General features: G+C 40.2%; 1 protein-coding gene across 4 annotated transcripts in view; it reads right to left on the bottom strand.

The window, feature by feature from the left end:
* LOC134511030 (sodium channel protein type 5 subunit alpha-like) overlaps positions 1-23,767 on the bottom strand; it is a 222,399-nt gene that overhangs the window by 147,967 nt on the left and 50,665 nt on the right. For all 4 annotated transcript variants that reach the window (XM_063324350.1, XM_063324347.1, XM_063324349.1 and 1 more), the window contains exons 5-7: positions 21,504-21,632; positions 15,948-16,039; positions 7,558-7,788 (exon numbers count right to left, since the gene is read on the bottom strand). In XM_063324350.1, the coding sequence (XP_063180420.1) occupies positions 7,558-7,788; positions 15,948-16,039; positions 21,504-21,632 (452 nt within the window). The remainder of the gene's footprint in view (positions 1-7,557; positions 7,789-15,947; positions 16,040-21,503; positions 21,633-23,767) is intronic.

The raw sequence follows: 23,767 nt of genomic DNA, 5'->3' as shown, positions 1-23,767 counted from the left end.
GGCTCACGGTGCACCTGGGCTGACTGTTCAGAGTTAAAAGCAAAAGCTACCTCTTGCCTTTGCAAGGCACGTTATTGCTGAACCCAGAGCGAGCAGAAGTCCATGGACAGGCTCTAAAGGGCACAGACGAGGTCCTTTCGAATGCACATCACTGTGCAAGTCAAGTGGTAGAGTAGTTTGGTAGTTTATGAACAACTTGAAACTGGAGAAAAACTCTGAAAATTTCCAGTCTGAATCTTCTGTGGCAGATCTGTCCTCTGGTAGATCTCTCCTTTCTGTGAGCAGCAATGCAGTGATGAGGGCAAAAGAAAAGTACCCAGGGCACAAATTCTCCTGTTTTACAAGCTGTTCCAAGGTAAGAACTTTTCCACCACAAGGCCAAAAAAAATCCTATTGAATGGCTGGGAAGGGACTGTATTTGATACAGCACCAATTCCTATGTTTTTCTGATCCTTGCATTCCTTCTGCTGGGCCTTTCTTTTTCTATTTAGCTTAAAACATTAAAGTGCACAGGTACAATACCCATGTTAATAACACTTCAGAGCATTAAGGTTTGAGCATTTATGAAGCTGTTTGTCAAAAGATCCACAGCACCTGCACAAAGCCACAATATTTACAGTTAACGGAGGAGTAACGTGAATAGATTCCACGCTGACAAGTACAGTCTGAAAGCCCAGAGAGGTTCTTTGTCTTAATCATTGGTTCACATACAATCATACATAATAAAACACCTATTCCAGTCTCAACCTGATTTATTGCTTCCCTTGTTCCTCCCACCTCCGTAATTACTCATCAAACACTCACTGTCTTCTATTACCACCTCAGACAACACCTCAAACACTTCATCTCTCCCCAAACTTGCTACATTTATTATCTGACGTGGACATCATTATTTTCTATACAGTTCTCATACAGTTTCAGAATATCTGTTCATACAGTTCCATTTCAGTGGTTCTGAAAGCAAAAATTAAACAATTCATCAGGTGGAGCTAACAATCAGGTGCAGAGCTGAGAGAAGATATATATGTACGCACACACGCTTCTCTATACACGCATATATTTCTATACATTCATAGATATATACCTCAACATCCACGCCTGTTTATTTCAACGGCACATTATACCTAGGACATCAAAAAGAAGGATGTGGAAAGGCTCTAGAATTATTTCGCATTGGTCTGGAACCGCTCCTGATTTATCAGCTCCGAGCAGCCAGACTGGCTTGGATTTCATTCACACCAGGCGCAAGACCAGTTGCTTCCCACAAGCCTGTGATCCCTTCTCAAGTACCCAAGAAGACCATGGTTTGGGTGGGTATCACATCAACGTCCAGCAAGTTGCTCTGCAACCCAACGTCATCTACGCAGAGTGTTCGCGTCCCTCAATGTCTTACATGGCTGCTTTAGTTGGAGCATCTCCCTAGGCTGATTTAGGGATGGAAAATGAAACAGGCTCCTCCAGAGGCCACCTCAGAAAGTTCCTTCTCGAAATCACTCCTATCACTTTGTCGGGTGTAACTGGGAGCTGCAAAGACTAGGTACCTAAAATGAGGACCTAAATTTAATGTATTTTATACATCTTTCTAAATATAGAACCTGAAGCAACCATAAGTCTTCCAGGTCTAATTGGAGATGACAAAACAGATATTACGTTTATAAGTATCTGCATTTTTTTTTTAATTAAAGCTTTTTTTCCCCCAGACCTTTGGTAACTACACAGTTTGACTTCAGAAGAATAGAAGAATCACTGCAATGAAATGAATGCGAGAAACTAGTCTGGAATTAAAAAATAACAACCCTGAAAAGTCCTCTTTTAAGCTATAAAAATAGCAGTTATTCCTGCCAGTTAGAGGTTGACAAAGCTTAAACATTCTTTTTTTTTTTTTTTTTTTTTTTACTTTTTATTTCAATAGCTTGGACAGGATTATCTAAAGGAAATTACAGGGTTTTATTTTACCTTACAAGATACTGTTTTTGAGAGAAAACATATATAGAACACTTTGAAAACAAGACCCTTTCAGAGCGTCCTAAGTAGAGTATTTAAAGAAAAAGAAAATACTGGGGTTTGAGACTATAATTTCAAAAGTGATTTTATAATAATTTTACTATATTTTTACATGCTTTTTCTTATGCATTCAGCACTTACATTGAGCCCTGCTCTACAAAAGAACACATTATTTAAACTCAGATTTCTACTTAGTACTTATGACTAGTCAATAATCCATTTTAGTAATGGAATACATAAATGACATTAAAGATTCTACAACCACCAGCCATGTGAAATCAACTACACTCAGTCCATTGGTACGTCTTCTCTCTCTAAGCCAGTGACATATCTGACATCATATACCTTTCAATCCACTCTAACTCACACATTCGTAAAACTTGACTTCATCAAACACATCTTTAATTTAAACACCACAACCTAAGACAGGCTTTCAAGCATGCTATTTGCAGCTGCTTTCCTAGAAATCTTTACAAGTATTGCAATTAAGCTTGCAGTGTTTCAAACAGCTGGTATTTCTAAACTACCACCTCTCCTAAAGATAACTGACAGCTCAATAACTTTGATATTGATATATTGATCACATAATTTTCATAATGCCATGGACGTAAACTATCACTATTTTCTTTTTTTTTTTTCATGATTTCATTTTTATATATGAGCACTGCTGCATCTACAGCTTCACATTCCCAGGTTTGTTATTATTAATGTCTAAAAATACTCCTCCTTGGGCTTATCGATTGCAGTCCCTTACCAAATCTAGAATTGCAGGTAGGAAAATAATTACTTACCAGCAGTCATTGTTTTCCTAGATCAATGAGCTGTGCCTCCATTTTAACTTTACCATTGACACTTGACATCAAGAATTTTTTCGCCTGATTCTATCTAATGCTCAACTGTCCCCCATCCCACACTCCATTCATACAGTCCTAAGGAAGAGTCTGGGTGACCCGATGAGCAGCTTCTGCCCTGATCTTCCTTTTCCCCCTTCCTAAGTTTGCAGTGCTAAGCACTGCTCATTGGAGGCAAAATCTGGAATAACTTTTCCAATACGCCGCCTTCTTAGAGGTTGGTGTGGAAATTGTGAAGACCTAGAGTCATTTAAATTGGTGGAAAGAATAGCAAAAATCCTCCTGTTCATCTTGAGATAGATGAGCCCACCAAAAGGCAGATTTTAGACCTGCATCTCCGCTGTGAGTTGAGGAGCGACTAAGCAGGTATCTCACCTTACCATGACTGCTGTGCCCACTAACTAAGCTGAGAAACCAGAGGCGCCTGCAGTAGCTTAGATGAAGTTTCTTTCACAGAATTAAGCTTTTAATGGCAATGCCAAGAAAGCCCTCTTCTTGACAGTCTGATCAGGAATATTCAATGTCACTTTTGTATGCTAGGACTTAGTGATTAGTGAAGCTAAATGAAAGAGATCTCTCAGTTTGAATTTTCCCACAGAATCCCCATACTTAAGGGCTCTTCCCAAGTTACCCGGCATTTCCTTCAGCTGCAGGAGCCACAAAGAAACAATGGAAAGAACAAGCAAAGTGTTGGGTGGGTAGATAGGAATATTGCTTATGCGGTTTAGTTTATATGATGCTCTCATGGCAGATGCACAACAGGAGGAGACAACCCAACAATTCTCATCAACGTTAGCAATGTAGGATTGACAAGTTCATGCAAGAAAGATTAAGTATCAGCCAAAGGCCTGAAAGGGGAGGTGGTGGGGGCTGACTGCTTGTGGGTCTATCGTGCACAGAAATGGACCTTTTTTTTGGTTTTTTTTTTTCAGATTTAGGAAAAAAAGATTTATCTTCTGCCACCACAGTTCCTGCCATCACGACTACTAGTGCCGGTATACTGCCTTTATTGGGGGTGGAGGCAGGAACAGGGGTAGCAGAGGGGCCGGGCAGCACCTGCACCATCAGCCAAGACAGTCGTGGTGACCATGGTGGTAGAGCAAGAGAGTTCGTGTGGGTCTCGAGTGTGTAGCTCAGGGAAGGAGCTCCTGAACCATGGGGGCACGGTGGTTATTTCCTCAAGGACCAACGAAAAATCAAGTGTTACCACGTAACTGTGGTTAAGCCAGTGATGATGCAAACAAAGTTTATAAACGGACTTTTTTTCCCCCATGTATAAATTCAAAACAAGAGGACTGATTAGACAGATGAGAAAAAAAATCCTGCCTGAGGGCTGAAAAGGGCTAAGGAAAGAGGATACAATTTAGTCTGGATACCAAGTCAGTTTTGAATAAAAAAGCAGAGCTGAAGCTATCCCAGGCCTTTCACAAAACCAAAACGTGTCCTGTACCAAGTGCCTGTGGCACACAGTTATCTCAAGCTAAAAAGGGCTGGAAAGACTGAAAACCCAGTTCTTATCTGTCTTTGCACATCATGACTAAGTCTCTCAGCTATTTCCTCTGCAGCACCAGGCAATTCTTCACTGTATTACCCTTTTAAGGGGTTTCAGTCGTTTTTGTTTTTCCATTCATGCAAAAAAGTTTCAAAGGCACAAGAAGAGGCTGATACCATTTCAGAGACTCCCTGCTGTCCTTTAAAACATTAAAAACTCTCTCAAAGAATCCAAAGCAAACTTTGTGCAGAACTGGCACGTCCCCCCATTTTGAGTCTGTATTTTGGTGCCTTGATGAACAGAATTAACGATTCATTTTTCCAATTTTGCTTTTGAGAGTTTTTCACTCCTTTGTTTCTTTACATCCCTTTTTCTTTTTCAAGTATTGTTATGAATCTCTGACAGTACTTCAGGTTTCTGTTTTTCAGATTAGTATCCCTGCTCCAAACCAAGTGACTCAGCCACGTTGGCTTTGAAGTCTCCAAAGAGCTTTTGTAATTGTCTGTGCTCCCTTCGAGTGAACTCTATAATCTCAACATGTTGGCCAATTTTCTTCTCTAGTTCTTCTTCAGAATAAACACTGACACTACTCTGTTTCTTAATATATTCCTCTTTTTATCTAATTTGGTCTGCCTACACTTTAATCTAACTGTGTGTATTGCTTGATTCCCAGCAGTACTTGAAATTCGGACTGTTATTAAATTGTGGTCAGTACTACTCTGTTAAACAGTCACTTCATTTCACCATAATACTTATGCAAAATGAAATACAAAGCACTATCCCCTCTAGTTACAAAACGAGCCAGTCCTTCCATTTCTGAATTGCTTTAGCACAGTAGTCAACATTAAATGAAAATCCTACTTAATATTGTTCTCCCTAGCCTAACAGCTAAGCCACCTTCTCCAGCATTTCGAGGAACACTTCATTATTCTTATTCAGATGCCAGTACATTTTTCCTATAAATATACTTTTCTTCTAGTTCTTCAGCTGGCCTGCTGCACTGACTCAACACTTCAACTATTTAAATAATTTTTATCCATCCACCATAACTGATGGCTCCTTGCCATAACGCACCGTGTCTTTATTTTCAGACACTATGAAAACATTCATTGATATTATTATTACTTACTATTAATATCACATGGTTAAAATTTAATTCACTTTAATCCATTATCTCACCAAGTTGATTATCCTTGTAATAGGTAAATCTCCTTTAGTGATAACAAGTATATTTTCATGACCATATTAACCATTGCTGGATTTATTAAATGGATTTATGGGAGCGTCTCCCCTCCTCCCCATATCAGGACCACACAAATAAACTCGCTCACAGTATGCTGGAGCAGCTGTACAGTTCCTCCCATTTAAAGCAATGCTGCAGCTGGCCCTGACATTGACTATATTTTTATGGAGACTATCCAGTAGTACATTTACCCTACTTCCATTGCCAGAGAGCCAGGTTACCTTCACAGCTCCATTTCATCCCTTCACCTTTATTGCAGGGCTTTATAGTTCCAGCTATTTTATCTCTCGAGGCCTCTATGAGAGAGGGAGAGCAGCACCTCACACGGCTGTCAGTTATCTGTGGGTGGAGGAGCCATGAAGTGCCTTAATCCACCACAGGTGCACAAATATCTTTACTAGTTCCGTGAGCACTCACCTCCAAGCTGGAAGCACAGAGAGTATGGGTGGGAAACCGTGTCAGCAGGCTCATCACCAGCCAGCATAGGTCCAGTGTTTTTTTTTTAAGTTCTGGCACAGACCTCTTTCCCCTTTCAGCTGACAAGAAGCTCTGATACAGGGACATTGAGAGGACACATAACCTGACGGTCAGGGTCAGTCCCAAAGACAACCCTCATTCAGCCAGAGCTTCCTTCATGCTGCATCAACCACATCATGCACTAAAGACACCAATGTTGAGACTTTTATTCCTTGAATTAAACCTTTATAAGACCACTGCTTGTGGGGCTGCTCGGCCTGCAGGGAGAAGAATTGATCATAAAGGCTAGAAGTCACCAGTGGTAGGACTGCCCTTGGCTCAATCCCTGGACCATGTAGCCTCTCTGAAGAGGTGTACAATGCTGAGAATACAGCAGGAGTTGGGGGCAACTTTATACCAGGCATTCTACAAAGCCCTGGGACAAGCCAGGCAACCCCCATGAGTCAGACGCAGTGTTTTTATAGTGCAGATGACTGGAAATATAGGATGGCAGGGTCCACACATTCAGAGCAGAGGTACCCCGTGACACTGTCACTTCCTCCCGGACAAATTTCCAGTTAATGAATTGGCTATGGGGTTCATTCTTTTCCTCAAAATAAATAAAATACCAAAGGTCACTGGCCGTAAGTTCCTACCAACGCACACCAGTCTGGCTGCTTCCTTCCCTCAAGAGCATCGTTGAATTGTTTTAGACGTGAGTCCATGTCCATCGGAATTGGTGTGTAGGTCCTCTGGTGACTCAGAGGGCTTTGCAGCAGCAACAGCCGGACCACTTGTTTACATTCTGAAGTTTATTTTACATTAAATGCTTATTTTTTAAAAAGTGTTAATAAATGAGTTCAGTGAACTTATTTCATTGTAATTCAAAGTATAGCAGGCTGTAGAGTATTAAAAATTGCTTTGGCCTAGAAAACAAGCCTTTTGATAATAAACATCAGAGCACCAGATACTGCAGGATGGCCCAACCCAGATAATGAATTAGGGCCCTAATAACATAAATTTCCTTAAAAAAATGCCATTGGGATTTTTTAGATTAATAAATACTGAATTGCTCTGCTTCACCTTTTGATTTTTTAAGACCCTTAATTCAAATTTTGAAGTTTTGCTAGAAAACACAAGAGCTATAAATTGTCTTAATGAAACTGTGTAAACCAGACCCACACACAGAGTTGAAATTTTCATGTGAGTGCCTAATTCCAGGAAAGGGAGCTTAAAGAAAATATCATGAGACACCCTAAAACTGTGAAAACCATCAATGATGCAACAAAGACCTTAGTCTGTATCATAAGAAAGCACCAGAAATACTTTCAGCATGAACTGTGAAGGCACCACAGAGATCAGGAAAAGCTACCTAGATCTTTGAAATCACATCAATGTCATGAAGAGTCACATAATTCTGCATTTGCTGATTCACATATAGATTTTGGTCAATATAATGAAAAAAAAGCCATCACCCAACAAAAAACCAAACAGGGTAAAGAAGAGCTTACCTGGATCATTAAGAAATTCCTCTGAGGTGTTCCACATCCTACCATCCAAATACAACGTGCCATTGGTGGAGTTAAACTTGGTGTAGTCCCTGACACACTTGTGTCGCAAATTGCCCATGAAGAGCTGGAGGCCTATGAGGGCAAAGACACTCAAGCAGAAAACGGTCAGGATCATCACATCAGCAAGTTTCTTAACAGACTGGATAAGTGCCCCTACAATGGTCTTCAGTCCTAGGGAGATAAAAGCCAAGAGTTTATAGACTGAGAGGCTGAATGATGTCTGGAGACAGCTACTTTTCATGATGAAAATCTCCATGGAAGGGAAAATTGGAAGGGTTTCTACTACATGTTTCTAACTGGACGGTAGAAACAAGACACAAGTCATCACTATGAACGTTTAGTTTGGCCTACTTTCATCTGGACAAAAGTATTGGTATTACTATTACACAAACACTGATTTAAAAAAGAAGGGAAAGAACTGGATGGAGGAACAGTAAGATACAAAAATATTCATGGATAAAGAAAATTCGGAGTGTCTTTTATGTTTTCATGGAGCTGCAGTAAAGGCTGTAAAGCCTAAATCCCATTGAATTTTGAGAATGTGAATTAGTTTTAAATCTCTCAGGTGATTCTGATAACTTTATCCCCCACATAAACAGATGAAGAGGTACATAAATGTTATTTATTCCCTGACTATTTTACATATTTTGGTGCCAAATCCAGCTCGCTGTCCTCATATGGATAATTCCTCTGTCTTCAATTCATTTGCTTAAGACAATAAGAATTTGGGATTAGAAATAAGACAAATAATACGGGCAATCAAATAAACACGGTGGAAACTATTTGAGTAAAACAACCTGAGGCTCCAACAATACCTGGGCAAAGTTAATCTTTTTATAATATGCTGCCAGTGTAGATAAATCATCTTATTACAAACACCAAAGGCTTGGGTCGCACAAATTACCTTCTCCTGTGCTATTTCACCCTGTAACACTACCTTCAGTTTATTATTCTATAAATACACAGACATAAATAATTATACTGTTTTCTCAAAAGATATTTCTCGCTTTTGAAGTGATCCTAGAGATCAGCGCTATTTGAGCTGATTGAATATTACACGAACACGACAAAAGACACTCTTTTCAAAAAAAGACCCTTCTTCTAAACTTGTATGCTATAGTTGGATGTTAATATCAGTTGCACAACAGTAGCAATTTTGTTGTTTCTTTCCTATTTATATTTAATTAACACTCAATAAGTAGTAATCAGTGCTTCTGATAATCAGTGTCACCAGTATGGCAGCAGTAAGAGAAATTGAGTTAAACGGAAAAAAAAAAATGCAGAGAGGAAACAGGAGGAATTCTCCTGGGCAATACTCAGAAGCACATTGATTTGCTCACTGAATATGATCATACACATTAAATTTCAGTTCCCTGGAATTCCACCCTAAGAGTTTGGCAGACACAAAGGTTGAGCTCATGCTGTATAATTTAAAATAATATGAAAATGTACTTGAGGACTCAGAGGAAGGCAAAATGAGTTTTTGGTCTTGCTTAAAATTCTGTGGTTAAAATCAGGGGAAATCATAGTTTCGCAAAGGAGGACGAGCTGCCAGAATGGCCAACAGGTCCAGCAGTCCCCGTATCCAGCAGCCTAAAATATTCCACTCTTGCATAGGGTACTGCAACTAGGCTAACCTCTGAATGATATTCATGTCTCTAAAATGGCCATTTAATCAAAAGGGACTGACCCATCAGGTGTGCATGGCCCTCTTTCTCCACTAAATTCTTTGTTTGCCTCTTTAAAGCTAATTTGTGGCATGGTAAAGAGGGAGAGGTTAGACAGCTCCCTGCTCTACTCAAAAATAAAGTAAAAAATATTGCAGTACGAATGTTAGGCAAAAGCAGGATTTTCATGCTATCTGCGCTCCTCACCAGAAAGAGATTTTACAGATGAGGTCAGTTCTATTCAGGCACCTAGAAAAAGGTCAGCTTTGAACTTTTGAGTCCATCTGTAGATTTGGCTACCTATTTTGATGCCTAAATAAAAAGCATAGCTCTTCTGATAATCTAGTCTTGGGTGAACTTTATACCTGAAGTGAAAGTAGTTTTAGTTGTAGCCCAACTCTGATGAACTTCCCGGGGTTTCACCCTTATCCAATGTTAACACTATAAGACCTTTAAGACGGCCAGGTCTTAAAAATGTAGTAAGGTGGGGAAAAAGAAATATGATTTGCAAATGCACTAGAATATTTTTTTTTTATTTTCTCTAATATTGTGAAATGTTTTCGATGAGACTCATATTTGGCTGTCCTTTGAATGCACAAATGTTTCTTCAGCGAAGCTGGTGAAACTTGGGAAGACCAAACGCAAACCAAATCTTAAGAAAGGGAAAAAAGCCAAACCACAAATTCTTTTACTCCAGTACCCTCTGAGAAATCCCTGCAGCAGATTTATTTGTAATACAAATACAAGCTTGAGGCTGGTATTTGTATCATCTAAGTACTCAATTAATCTTACTCACATGGGCAAGGACAATGGGAGTCCTAATGTGAATAGGGATAATATTGGGAAACAAGACCTACAAAATCCTAATCACCAGTAAAGACTATCTGTTTTCAAAATCAGGCCCCAGTGTTGTTAATTTCCAGTTCATTTCATGAAACATGTTTTTCTCAGTTTACTTACTGGGGTTTTAAATAGAACAGTAATCCTATACTATTAGTTTTACAAGTTCATTCTTTGCAGGTGTCAAATAATTTCTTTATGGGAGGGCTTTCTGCTTTACTTTCTTTTTCTTTTTTTTTTTTTGTTTTAGTAGCATACAGGCTTCTGAACAGTTTGAGAATGCTTTAGTAATACAATTGCTGTAATTGAAGACCATTTAAAAATAACTTGTACTCTGCCTCCTGAACCTTTGTTAAAACTTTCCAGGAAAACCATTTGGGGAGTGGTATACTTAGTCTGACTGTTTTTTCTCACCCTTGAAAAACAAAATTTGCCCAGAAAATTAAGTAGCGTCCAGCAAGTTGCTTGGCGCAACTCACTGCTAAGCAAAGTGTTTAAATCACCATTCACTTAAACTTTCTGTGCCTCGTAAATGGAAGGGCTGAGGGGAAATAAGGACACCCAGAACCTCTTGCAGGTGCTCTGCATTTCTCTGAATCAATCCCATGTTTTGTAAAAGCAATGCTAGATGTATTCAAATTTAGAGCACTGTTAAATCTTCTAGATAAATAATCTTCCTTTGAAATAGTGCCAATGAGAGCACTGCAATATAGCTTAATAGAAGATACTATTTATGGGGCATTAAAGGCATTTACTTAATTCTTGCAAGTCAAACATCAAACCAGGCAGCATGCAGAAAAAAATGAGGATCTGATCCAAAGCTGAGCAACATCTACGCCCACTAATGACAATGGGTCTCTAGATTACTCCCTGTGGAGTAATCGATACAGGCTTTTCCTGAATCACTGAATTCTTTCCACAATTCTGGGCCAAATCCTGCTTACATGACATGAAAAACACCACAAGATCCAAAATCAGTGGAATGAAGGCTGTATGGGCAGCCTGACATCTGCAGAAAGCAAGCAGGATTTGGCCCAAACATTCCTGTTGGTGGAGGTAGAAATTACCACATTCAGAAGTTAATAAAATAATCAGTTTTCAAATGCAAATCAGAAACCATAGAAAATGCAAGCAACACCAAACAATGAGAAATGTCAAGATCCCACAACACCATCCATTCCTTCTACAAGATGTGTGAAATTATTAGCATAATTCAGTATGACATCCATACCAGATGTTGGCAATCACCTACGGAACATCAGACACTTTCACGCACAGTCTGGAAACAAGAGGGGGAAAAAGCAAAAACAAAAAAAGAGAGAGTGACTTGCACCATGATTGTCCTCAGCTAGCCTACTCCTTCTCCTGAGGATACACACGTGTCTTGTACATGTCTGCACGACTCATGTGTGTGTAGGGAGAGTAGAGTGCCCTCTTGATGAACGCATTTTGTCATTAGCCACTGAGACGTGGGGCAGCAAAGAGTTTAATAGCACGTTGGCGAACTTGGATGGTTGTCAGCACTCCTGTAGGCCATCTTTGCATGGAAATGTGACTGAGAGGCCAGTCTCCAAGGGAAAGACAAATATGCCATGTATTGCTCACTTCTGGGATAGCTACTTCTTGACTTCAGTGATTTACACACCAGAAGGATGACATTTATCCCTCTTCAGGAGGACTTCACTGAGATTGAAGCGGTGAACGAGGGTCAGTCTCCTCCACACAGTCTTAATTCTTGTGCTCTGAGCTCTGTTCTGGCTATCAGTAAAGTACTGGATAACATTCACAGCACTATTTATAGCCTTTAGACTCACACTAACTTAAACGGGAGCTGGATCAGGCCCCAAAGTGCCTTGGCCCAATTTTCTATGAGGTCACCTTTCACCGGTATCCTGTCGTTTTATGTGAGATATTCGTGATGCACACGTCTGTTCCAGAAAGAGCAGTGGAGCTTCTCTGGATACAGGCACTTTACAAAATCCTGGTGATGATGATGATGGCATGCATTTTGCAGGCTTTTGATGGAGAGGCATAGGAGTGTGTACCTCAGGGCTCATAATTACCTCAATTAGTAGTTATCAAAAACATTGGTGGTTTCCATGCAGATAACTATGATTTGAGACCCTCTATCGTCACGGGAAGGGTTCCTACTGGGACTTGGGACATTGGGACTTGGATACACTGGTAATGGGAGAGAAATGAGTGACCAGGGGGTTGTTCTACTGCTGACCATGGTTCCTTGTCTAGGTTGAAAATGAATGAACCCAGTTGCAACAGCAATGTGCAAGATGCTAATTAATAAATAAAACGACTGAGAGTTAAAGTTTTTATGCTCCCATAGAGAAAATGTTACCTATTTCTAAGCACCTGAACATAAGGGATATGTGAAGAAATTAAAAACTTCTTTTCTTTTAATAAGTCTGGATAAACAGATACCCAGCCACTGTACAAAGCTTGTTTTCTCTCAGTAATATGGGCAACTGGAGAAGAGAAAGAAATGGGTGTGTTTAGAGCAGAAAAGAGAAAATTGAGCAGATCCATGAAGGTCCTCCAGCATGTTAGGGGCTGCCACAGAGGGCAAGGCACTGACTTGATGTCCTACGCAGTGGCTGTAGAGTAAAAAACAATGGGCTGATAACGCACCAAGAGAGAGTGAGGCTGGATGGGGGTCTGGATTCAGAGACAGGACCTGAAGTTAATCCATGGCCCTGGGGAGCAGGAGAACATGGCATGGTGGCAACCAAACTGAGCCCCAGATCTCCAGTGAGCAGGAAGCACATGGCTTGCTGGTATATGCTAGTATTTGGTTTGCTGAATCTGGATCTGAGCCTGTCCTCCCAGGGCAAACCTTCTAACGGCAAAAGCAATGAGGTGCTGGAACAGACTTCTCAGGAGGATCGTGAAAGCTCCACCTTTGAAGGATTGTCAGAACCACTCAGGTAATAAATACCAGGCCAGGTCTGATCTATCCTAAACCCAGCCTTAGGCCAGGGAAATGGATGCTGAGAGTTTGGGAGACCTTTTTGGGTCCTGTGAGTCTGTGTCCCCTAAATGTCCCTGTGCCAGCCTGCGCACTCAGAGCGAGGCATTAAAGGTAGGTGAGATTTTTAAAAGCAGTAATTGTTAGCTTTACTGACTCCCTCTGGAGTCAATAGTGAAACTCATTGATTTCAAGTGAAGCAGAATGCCTTTGAAAACCAGCCTCTAAGTGCTTTGCTGGACAGAAGCCTTACACCACGGAGGACTTGGCCCCTTACTTTCGGTAAGCAATTTCACCGAGCACGCTGACTTCAACCATGTTTGTGCAAATATAACTACCTGATGGAAAAGCGTGATCAATTTTATTGAGGAAAAGCTTAGATATTTGCAAAGGAGAATACACCTCAGCTTTCTTCATGTAAGATGTAAAAAAAGGAAGCAAAAAATAACAACCTCCTCCTCCTCTCTCTAGCAGCTGAACCCAAAAATCTCATGGAAGATATTAGTGTTCATCATCTTTTCATTTTTAAGCCCGTTGTGGAAAAATATTTCATCTCAGCATAAGCCTATGTTATCATTAAAAACTCAGACTGATATCCAAATAAACCACAGCATCATGCCCAATATTTCTTTTAAAACATATGTGTCTAAGTGAAAAATGAACTGACTCCTCTGAAATTATCTGCGAAAATTAAAAAGAAACCTTTAACTATGTTTTACAGGCAGCTAGGTGTTCCATGACAATTTGTAGCTCCCCACATCTGTAATTTAAACATACTAAGGGCACAGGTAATCTTGTCAATAAAACCTAGGGCCAGATATTCTATTAGCATATCTTCGTGCAGTTATGTCAGCAAATAATTTAGTAACTAGTACCTAAAAATGCAGTTATCAAAAAACTAATCAAACAGTCCGTCAGAAAGAAAAAAATAGAATGCGGATTATTATGTATTACTCTAATAAAAATACTCCTCATCTTTCTTTTTTTTTTTTTCTATTAACCAACAAATGGAACAACTCGGTGCTTATTATCACTGAAGGGCTTTGGTGTATTTTTAAATAAAGTTTTTCTGAATCTCAGGACTCCTTTTTTCCCCACCAAAAACACAGACAAAATTTATCATTTGATGTAAAACGAGCTTCAGCTCCAACTCTGATATAGGGCAGCAGAAAATTGCTATATATATAACTCAGCAAAATTGACAGGCTCTGCTCTGAAGAACCTCAAGCTTGAGACAAGATGGAAAATGAAAGGTGTGCCCTGGAGATGGCTGTCCCTCCAAGTTAGTCTTCAAATTGCTACCAAAGGAAGCTAGGAAACTCTGGTTTTCTTTATGATTAGCCGCTACAATTCCGCATGATCTGTAAAACTGCTCAACACTCTGTTTCCAAAGAAAAATAAATTGTTTCTCAATGGAAATCCAATTAGACAAAACTTAAAACAACCCCTCCCTGCGAATACATTGTTCTTTTCAAAATTGAAGACAAAAATTAAGACAGGAGCTCATCTCCAGGAATACCAGACCTAATGAATGATCGTCTTAAAGTATTCTCTAGAAGCTATATTTTGACATACACTTTCAATGAAAAGTACCTTTCTCTTTCAGTCATTTCACTGATTTTCATCACTTTAATGCTGGAATGAGGGAGTAAGCCCTAGACCCATATATATGTTTTCTTAACACCTCAATTCCAGAATTCCCATTTCCAGTTTATGCTCCATGTGAGTACTGGCGATTACTTGTAATACACATCCCTATAATTTTACACTACAGAATATGTTTAGATTTATATTATAATCTGGATGTGCATAATATAAAGGGCAGAAAAGCCTTTCTAACCTTAACAAGCTGCGTGTGAGAAACCGAAGCTGTTCCCTCGATGTTTTGAATATTTTTGATGTGTAATTGCCAACATCTGTTCAGGATTATCACCGATAGGATCTACCATGCATGGGTTTTGCTATCTTCTCTACCTTGTCATGCAGGTTGGAGATGTTAAACACTGAGGCTGAATGAGACCTGTCCATAGATAACGCTTGGCAAAAAAGTATTGTCGTATGGTTAGTCCTCAGTGGACTCATCTCTGCGTAAATTACTTAGTAGTAAATATTATGTATTATTTTAAGAAATAGTAATAGATTGGATAAAAACCTATGAGAAAAAAGCTTCTTTCAGTACCAGATCTGTAGTAAAACACTGATTTTATTTTTTTTTTTTTTGGGGGAGGCCCAAAATCATGTTCTTGAATATGTGAGAAAATGGGAGTTGGTGAACTGCTGAACCTTCTGAAATCAACGATGAAACATTTTCTGATCTCTTAAGCGTCCGAAATTTAAACAGTGTTTCTACCTCATGCAAATGGATAAACACCGTGACAAATTAGGCTATCTACGCCTGCAGTCTTGAAACCTCAGCTCATAGCACAGATTTAGATTCCTCTATAGATGCGCTCTTAAACACAAATATGCATTTTGAGGTCATTAACCTTCCATTTTTAAAAATCAATATCCGAAGACTTTAAAAGAGTTTCATTGCCATTGCCATTTGGTTCATGAATGAGTACTTTACGTATGTGATTCACGAGCCACGGCATACCACTGTTCTTACAGCAGCACTCGTCCTAGCGAGGTCTGTAATTTCGGAGGCACTCCAATTCCTTCTGCCCACAATAACAGTACTGCAAAAACATATGAAAAATGTGTTCTATTGACAGGTCACATTCCCTACATTCCTCCATTTCCTGATCAGTGTCTATGGTTAAGTCATTTGTAATTACTGTGTTTACTACTGGAAATGGCATGTAGGCTTTAACTGCAGCCCGAGTGTTTAACCTGATTTTCACCTGAAATGACTGAGATTGTTTTCAGCGCCCGCAGTACTCTGAACGTTCGTAAGGCTGAGACATTGCCCAGGTCCACAAATTCAGTTATGTATCTGTAACAAGGGAAAGTCACACACAGACAATGACAAAACACCAGCAAAAAAACAACAGTCAAAGGGACAAAGAGAGACAGAGAAAGAATCACTTGTAGCTGAGAGCCAAAACATAAGGATCAGGGCTTCTTACCTGGGATTACTGAAATAGTTTTTAAAGCTCTCAATACCCTGAAAGTCCGAAGAGGTGAAACACTGCCTACATTCACAAATTCTCCTACATACCTGTAGAATTAAGTCACAGTTATTTGGAATTATACAATAGAGTATGAGACTTGTCTGAATGAAGAATGCATTCATATATAGTGGGAGCAAATGCAGCCGAATGAGAGGTGCATCCACTTTTCAGGCTGTTCTTTGATGCCATTTGTCCCAGGTTTTTTCATAGTACACATTATTTCAAATGTTTCTTGAACTAGTAAAATTATCTAATAGGCATCGATTCTTTAAAACTACTGGGTGAACTTTGTTATCGCGCTGTTCAGCAATAAATACTTTAAAGATTTTACCATCATGTAGTTTAACAAAAAGTTCTTTACATTATAGAAAACATTAAGAGTTATTTTGCTGCTCTTAAAAAAAACCCAGAAGCTTCAAATACCCAAGTAATTTTCACATCATAGCTCCTGCAAAACTGCATATAGGACAACATCGGAAAACATCGGTACAACTGTTTCCACGGGGTTATTTATTCTAAGACGCTGTACTCTGTGGTAAAGCAGATGTTGGTTTCAAGAGATGCTTAAAATTTTATTTTGTTTTGTACATCAAATCCATGCCCTTTGGCTGCAGGAAGATGGATTTTGAATGAATATAATTGCAATTCTACTAAGAACTACTTATGATTAAAATACCAATGCCAGCTCTTCATTGCCATGCCTATTTTGGTCATCATGGAGATGCACGCCGTATCTGAGCTAAATGCTCCCAGGAGGGTCAGTTATGGAATGAGTTTGGTTTTATCAGTGTTGTACGAAATGATTTCCTCCAAATCACTATACAGTGAAAGCATAGTCACCACTGCATCTCCTGAATAAAAGAGCTCTTGAACCCTTTAATTTTCACTATTAAATTGCTATTAAATTTTGTTTGCGTCTATTCTACTTCTCCGAGGCATTTTTTTTATTTTTTTTTACCTGTTAAGGCAAAAACTCACCTGGTTATTTTACAAAGCCTGCTTAAGTGGGTTTTGTGCAAAGGCCTCTGGGGAGGACAACGCATCCTCTCCATATCTACTAATCCAGCTTATAACCTGAAAGAGCAACATTGCTTCTCCTCTTCATAATCTCATAGGGGAGTCCGGGCAAAGATTTACCTGTTTGGTAATTCCTACCCAGGTTTACCCAGTGCTCCTCTCCCAAACTCTTCTGCAGCGTGCAAGGATGGAAAAAAATAATTTGGGGAGAAGCAATATCATGGGAATATGGTTTTGATAACCAGAGATTTGTAAATACATATTATTAATATGTGAACAAGCACATGAAGCAAATAGTACTGCTGCCTGTTCACAGTAGTTAATTAAGATTTATTTCTGGCCATGTATGGATGAAATTGCAGCAGACCGGTTTCTCTGTATCAGGGAGCAAGAACTAATTGGAATTCACATCCCGAATTTTCCTGTTAGCCAGGGAATTGCTTATAGTCTTTAAGGTTTTAGCAGGGCTCTTTCCAATGCACTGTTACAGCTGCCTTTCTCTCACCTGCTCGGGAAAGTACTTGATTTTCTGGGAAAGAGTGATCTAAACAGGATAAATTTCATAATTTCTCCTGAACCCATCCGTGGCCCCACGGATTGTCAGAAGCCATGGCTGTGTCTGTTAGCACAGGGGCGAAGAAAAGCCCTGGAGACCTGAGGTACCTCTTATGCTCTAGTGTGCTATTTAAAACTACTCTCTGTGACCCAATCTGTGCTCTTTCTGCCCAAAAGAGAAGGCAAGAGGTTGTTTTGCAATAACTGTAAAGCAAGTGATGGTCATTCCACTGTAACACCCACTACTGAAAGAATAAGATTTTCTGTTAGCTCAGAACCCGTGGTCCATCTAGATCTCACGGCCCCTCACCAGACTTTCCCATTTTGAATGCTCATGCCAGCTTTGTCTCCAGATACAGAAGTACCTCTACCATCACACTAGCTAGAAGCAAAGAACAACTCCAGAGTTACCTGTACAATGAGTCTTACTTTAAATTACTTGCAAATTGGATTTATGTGAAGGATAAATCATATCAGCATAGAGTCCATTATCCAACGCTCTGTACTATCTGTTGCTTGCGTACTTGGGAAGGAAGTTTCATTGTACGTATGAAGATCATATTGCAGTCACTTTTAACTCTCTCACTGCTGCCTATGGGCTCAAGGAAACACTTTTCTATTTCTTTTCTACTCCAGAATTCCAGTTCTCTTTTTTAGGTTCTAGAAATGTTAATATAATGTGCCTTAAAGCAAGAAACAATAGGAATTGATGCTGATTCTGAAGAGCACGGCCATTGCTATAATTCGAAGTTGAGAAACTTGATTTTTTGCAATTGCAGCCCCCCCCCCCCGTTTTAGGGATCTTCTAACTAAGAGATGAAATATCATTTGGAAAGAAAATTAACATGTAGCCAGAAAAGAAGGCACAGACACTCAAGCCTCTTATTACATAAGGCTTAAGGAATTTTTCATGAATCCTTGGGCTGGAGCATTGAGTGGCCGTTCATGTCTAGAAGAATCAGAAAAGCAAGAAGAGGTGTAAGACCACAGCCTCTGGCAACCAAACCCTGGTTCCTACCTGCAGGGAGTGAATCACCTCTGGGCAACTGTCCTCCTCAAGGTCTGTGCAAACCTTCACACCTCTCCAGCTCCCTAAGCCCCAGGCACCCAGAGAGAACGTGGACAGACTTTAAGGGATATCCAGACCTCGTCCCACGCTGTCTGTTCAGACTTGAATTTCAGTGACAGCAAATGAGACAAAAGCAGGGCGTGCTTGTGGCGGTGTGCTCCCCCCTCTTCCCCCTTTCCCCTCCCAGCTCCTGCTCAAGCCGTGGCCATCAGTGGGAGTTGTTACGAGTTGCACTTGAACTACAGGGGATGGCTGGCAACATAACCAAAACACTGTCTGGAGTTTTGGAACCCTGTTCCCATGCGAATATGACTATAGGTCAATTATCTTACTCTGTAAATAGCGGACAGCCCAAGAGCCCTTTGAGCTCTCCTGCACGGCAGCGGGCTGCACGACAGGATCTCCCCTTGAGTGGGGACGCTCGCTTAAGGTTCTGCTCCTCGAGGCTGAGAAATTCCTCGCCGCAACGGATTCTCGGTAGGTGACTAATAGCATGCTAAACTTTGAAATCTTAGCTAAGTGATATAAAAGATTGATTGTGCATATATAATCCTTTAGGCATAAACCATTGGCCAAGTCTGGGACTAGGATTGGATCCAGCTGCACCTGGACTCCTCTCTGAGAAGGAGTTTAGAAAGCAAGGGGGTCCTTTCTGAACCTCGTGACTCAACGGGAGGGTCTCCCTGAGAGCTTGTCTGACCCTGGCCTCTATGCAGTAAATAATCAAGTGTACCCTGGCATCGAATCTCGTAAAACACTGTCGCATTCACTACTAACTTTGTTAAATCACTGTTTTATGTTAATAAATATTTCACTACTTCTCTCTTCCAAGTGAAGTTAATCACTCCGCCTGCGACAATGCTCTCAGAGGAGTTCTGCAGAGCTGGGACTGATGCTCCAGCCTCTGCCCAAGCCAAAGAGATGAAGAGGAGCAGATGCCTCGCCAAGGCTGCAGGCTGTGGCTCATCTAGTCCTTTCCCTTTCTGACTCACTGTCAAAGCCCTCCTTCCTTGTAGAATAGAGGGAATCCATGCACAGAAGATCTCCATGTTGTGCTGAATTCAGAGACCTGCAAATAAACTCACATCCCAGCTCACAAACAGATGAACCATCACACCCTGCTTGTACCAGCTGTCTGATGGACAGGGGAGCAGGCTGGTGACACTTTGTGGTGTTCTGCCCTGCCTTTAAATGTTGCAGGAGAATTGCACTTAGCGCTTCTTGAGGAAAAGTTTAGCTGAGAAAAGTACCTAATGTGTGCTGACCTCCAAAAGCTCCTCCCCATCTGTGTTGGCATTTATTTTTTTAAAAGCTTATCATGATGGCCAGATGTCAGCTCAGCCAAATCCATAGGAATGTAGTAACAGATACCAGGACCTGACCCATGGCTGGCTTTGATCCAAAGCCTACTCAAATAAATGGGAGCCTCCCTGGTGAAGTCCACGTAAGTTTTACCTGTCTTCATGCTGTTCCTCTGCTAAATGCTGCTAAGAATATTGGTTCTGGTCCCTGGAGCCTACCAGAGTCTTTCTACCAAATTTAGTGGCCCTCGTTGGTGTTTGAACTAAGTTTGGTTGAAGAATTTTTAAGAATTTTGTTTCCATTCAAATGTCGTGGGCCCAGGAATTCAGCTCAAATGTCAGCGCTAAGAGGCGTGCATCTCACCTACGGCTGTGAACTATGAGGTTTAAAGAAGGCAGTGAGAACTAAACTAAAACCAGAACATAATACAGATATCATGAAGCAGAACATAGAGAGTGATCAGATTAAATCCTTCCACTGTTAGGAAATGGAGACTTTCGGGGCATCTCTGCTAGCTTCCGCTTCAAGATTACATGCTCTCTTCATGTGCTTTTCTCTCTTCTATGACAATGAAGAAAATCTGGATTTCTAGCTCAGCTGGAGATACCAACGGTGTCAGGCATCTGCCTTTGGCCAGAGCTTGGGCTGACCCCGCGTCCGCTGCGAGTGTGGGCTGACTGCTCCCCCACCCCCGTGTGTTTTTAGCTGTCTAGATGCCACAAATCCATCACCTCCTTCAAAGCACCAGAACCCCACGTGTCCTGAGTGAACTCGAATAATCTAGGTAGAAGCTGAAAGGGAATATCATGTTGGGGGACAAATTTCTATTCCCAAGATATATACCAAGTTTCAGAGGCCTTTAAATTAAATCCCTATAGTAGGTAAAAACAGTAATTACTTTCAGGATGAAGAGGGTTTGTGAAGTGAAGAACACGAAAATAGTTTTGGTGGTGTTACGGATGGATAGTTTATAAATAGGGATTTAAATACATGGGTATTCAGTCACACTTCTAATGCCTTCTATTCAGAGGTCTGAAGCTTCCCAAAATTACCTTAGATAGGCAAGTACTATTACACATATTTTACAAACAGTTCTCTCTGTGGAGCACAGACAGAATAAATAATTTCTCCAAAATAGTCTAGTGAATTGAGAGAACATTATTGAGAATTCCTCTGACTTCTTCCTCTGAAACCGCTCAGGAAAATAAACTCCTTCCTAATATAATTCAGCATTTTCTCATTTTCAGTACAATTTGAGTGAAAAAAAGAGAATAGTCAGGCAATTTTTTTAAAAGTTCTATTGCATACCACTGTCTTGAAAAATATAAAGGAGTGCTACTTACGCCATAACAATAACACTGAAATCCAGCCAGTTCCATGGATCTCGAAGGAAGGTGAATTCTGTCATGCAAAATCCTCTCGCCAAGATTTTTATCAATGACTCAAAAGTGTAAATGCCAGTGAAAGTGTACCTGGAGAATAAAGTGGCCAAGATAAGGAAGAGCATTAGCAAGCAGCAGACGGCAGGAATGGCAGAGACACACTCAACCCAATGCTCCTCGCGTGGGACACTCCTGCCCATCTCATTGGGGTTGCTTATGTGAATCACGGCTCCAGCACTGGGCTGTGTGTGAGCAGCTTCATGGGTAGACCAAGGAACATGTAAGAAATGGGAAAGTGCTCATGACAGCCACAGGATGAAGATAATTTTCACCGCAGGGTGTACCTTGATGACTCCTCACTCATTAAGTCAAGCACAAATAATACTACGCTGCTAAGCTGTGCTATGGCCTGCAATCACCAGTGAAAGGGGAATGGATTATGCCACATTCCTTGTTGTTTCTCTGATTTGAAGAAGGGTGGTTCTTCCATTCATACCTCTCATCTCTTCCTGCCCAGGACATTTTGAAGGACAGCAGGTTAAAAAATGTCACCACTTGGTTTTATTAGCTAAAAAGGGTATTCTTCCTGCAACTTCCTTAGTGTTTCACTACCCATGGCAAATCACACTAGCCCTCAGAATTAAACAACAGAATTCCCTCACTGAAAAAGAGGAAAACAACTCCCGCCTGAATACTGTACGTAGTAATTTTGACCTGCTTGACAGTAAAAGAGACACAAGAGTGTTTTTTTCCCTTAGTAAGGTAAGTTGTTTATTACCAACAGCCTCTTGACTGTGATGATTTTGGATAGAACATACATCTTGCCTTTTGTAATAAAGATGATACTTGTAATAAAATTTAGCTAATTCTCTGCAGAGGACAGTAATGTATCTGACTTATAACATTCAGATGCGTAGTCACCCAGGGCTCTACCTACTATCAGAGTCGTACTTCAGGGCATAGAACACTTCTTTTGAAATGTTTCTACCTGAGACATCTAGCCCAATGGGACTAGGTATTCTAGGTCATATCATAATAAAAATAACAAATGTTTAGTATCCACCATTGGCATTCCCTACGTCTTTTCTCCAACTGAATATGCAGAGGATACCAAAGCCTATTAAAAAAACCCAACAAAAAACCACCTAAAATCCCATAAACCATAAATTTCGTAAATCTAGAAAAAAACTCAAGACTATCTTGAGTTTTCTGTTCAGTCCCTAAACATCAGTAGCCGTAATGGTGCAATCACACACAAAAAATTATAACAGCTGGGATTCCTGTTTGGTAAAAAAAAAAAAAGGTGTAAGCAATTAAAGGTAGTAATGTAAGGAAGAACTTCACTATGCATAAAAAGAAAATGTTTTCTCTTAGAAGTATTCCTCTATCTGTAAATGGGCACACATACAGGCAGTGGCAAATCTCATGCCCCCCTGCCATCATGTCACACAGCAGATCAAGTTACACACATTGTAAAACCTCAATGTGCTTCATCTTAAACTGGAGGTTATCAGGACAGGTTTTGTGCAACAGTGGGCATTACATGTTTCTCACGTGTCCTTTTTGACCATACACCTAAGCATCATCTTGTATCTGACTTTTCATGTGTCTCCTGTTTAGTTTTGCTGTGATATTTCAAATATAGGTCACCCACGTGACGATCTCTTTAAGCATATGTATTCAGTAATACATGCAGAAAACACATGCAAAGAACTAAAAAAAATACTTAACGGTACATAAGCTCATTAAAATGATAAACCACTTGTATTTATTCAGCATGTCAGATGGTTTAATTGATTGTATAATCATCATCTAATTCTAAATGGATCGGGCAAAGTCCTCCAGCAACTGAACAGCTTCTTTAACAACAGAAGTCAGGATTAAAAAAAAAAAATAATAAATCATGGGGGTAAGTTGAATTGATTTCTTTTTTCAAAATGGTAAGGCAAATGTTTCAAAGGAAGATCTAGGATAAATATTTGCAGAAGGTTACTATTGTGTCCCCTGTGAGTCTCTGGAACAGCAGAACAAACTGGATTAAATGTACCTTTTCCAAATCCAATATTAATCAATTTGAATTAAAGTTCATTGGGTTATTTTGCTCCTCAAAAATACTTGCCTTTGATTTCATTCTATGCATTTGAGGAGGAAAAGCTGAGAGGTATGAGGGGACGCAGGAGAAGAGGAAACATGGCAGGGAAAGGATTTACTCCATTGCTGCATGA

Source organism: Chroicocephalus ridibundus, chromosome 2 (genome assembly GCF_963924245.1).
Source record: "Chroicocephalus ridibundus chromosome 2, bChrRid1.1, whole genome shotgun sequence".
Taxonomy (NCBI): domain Eukaryota; kingdom Metazoa; phylum Chordata; class Aves; order Charadriiformes; family Laridae; genus Chroicocephalus; species Chroicocephalus ridibundus.
The sequence above is the reverse complement of the archived record's forward strand: the minus strand, read 5'-3'. Positions and strand labels throughout refer to the sequence as shown.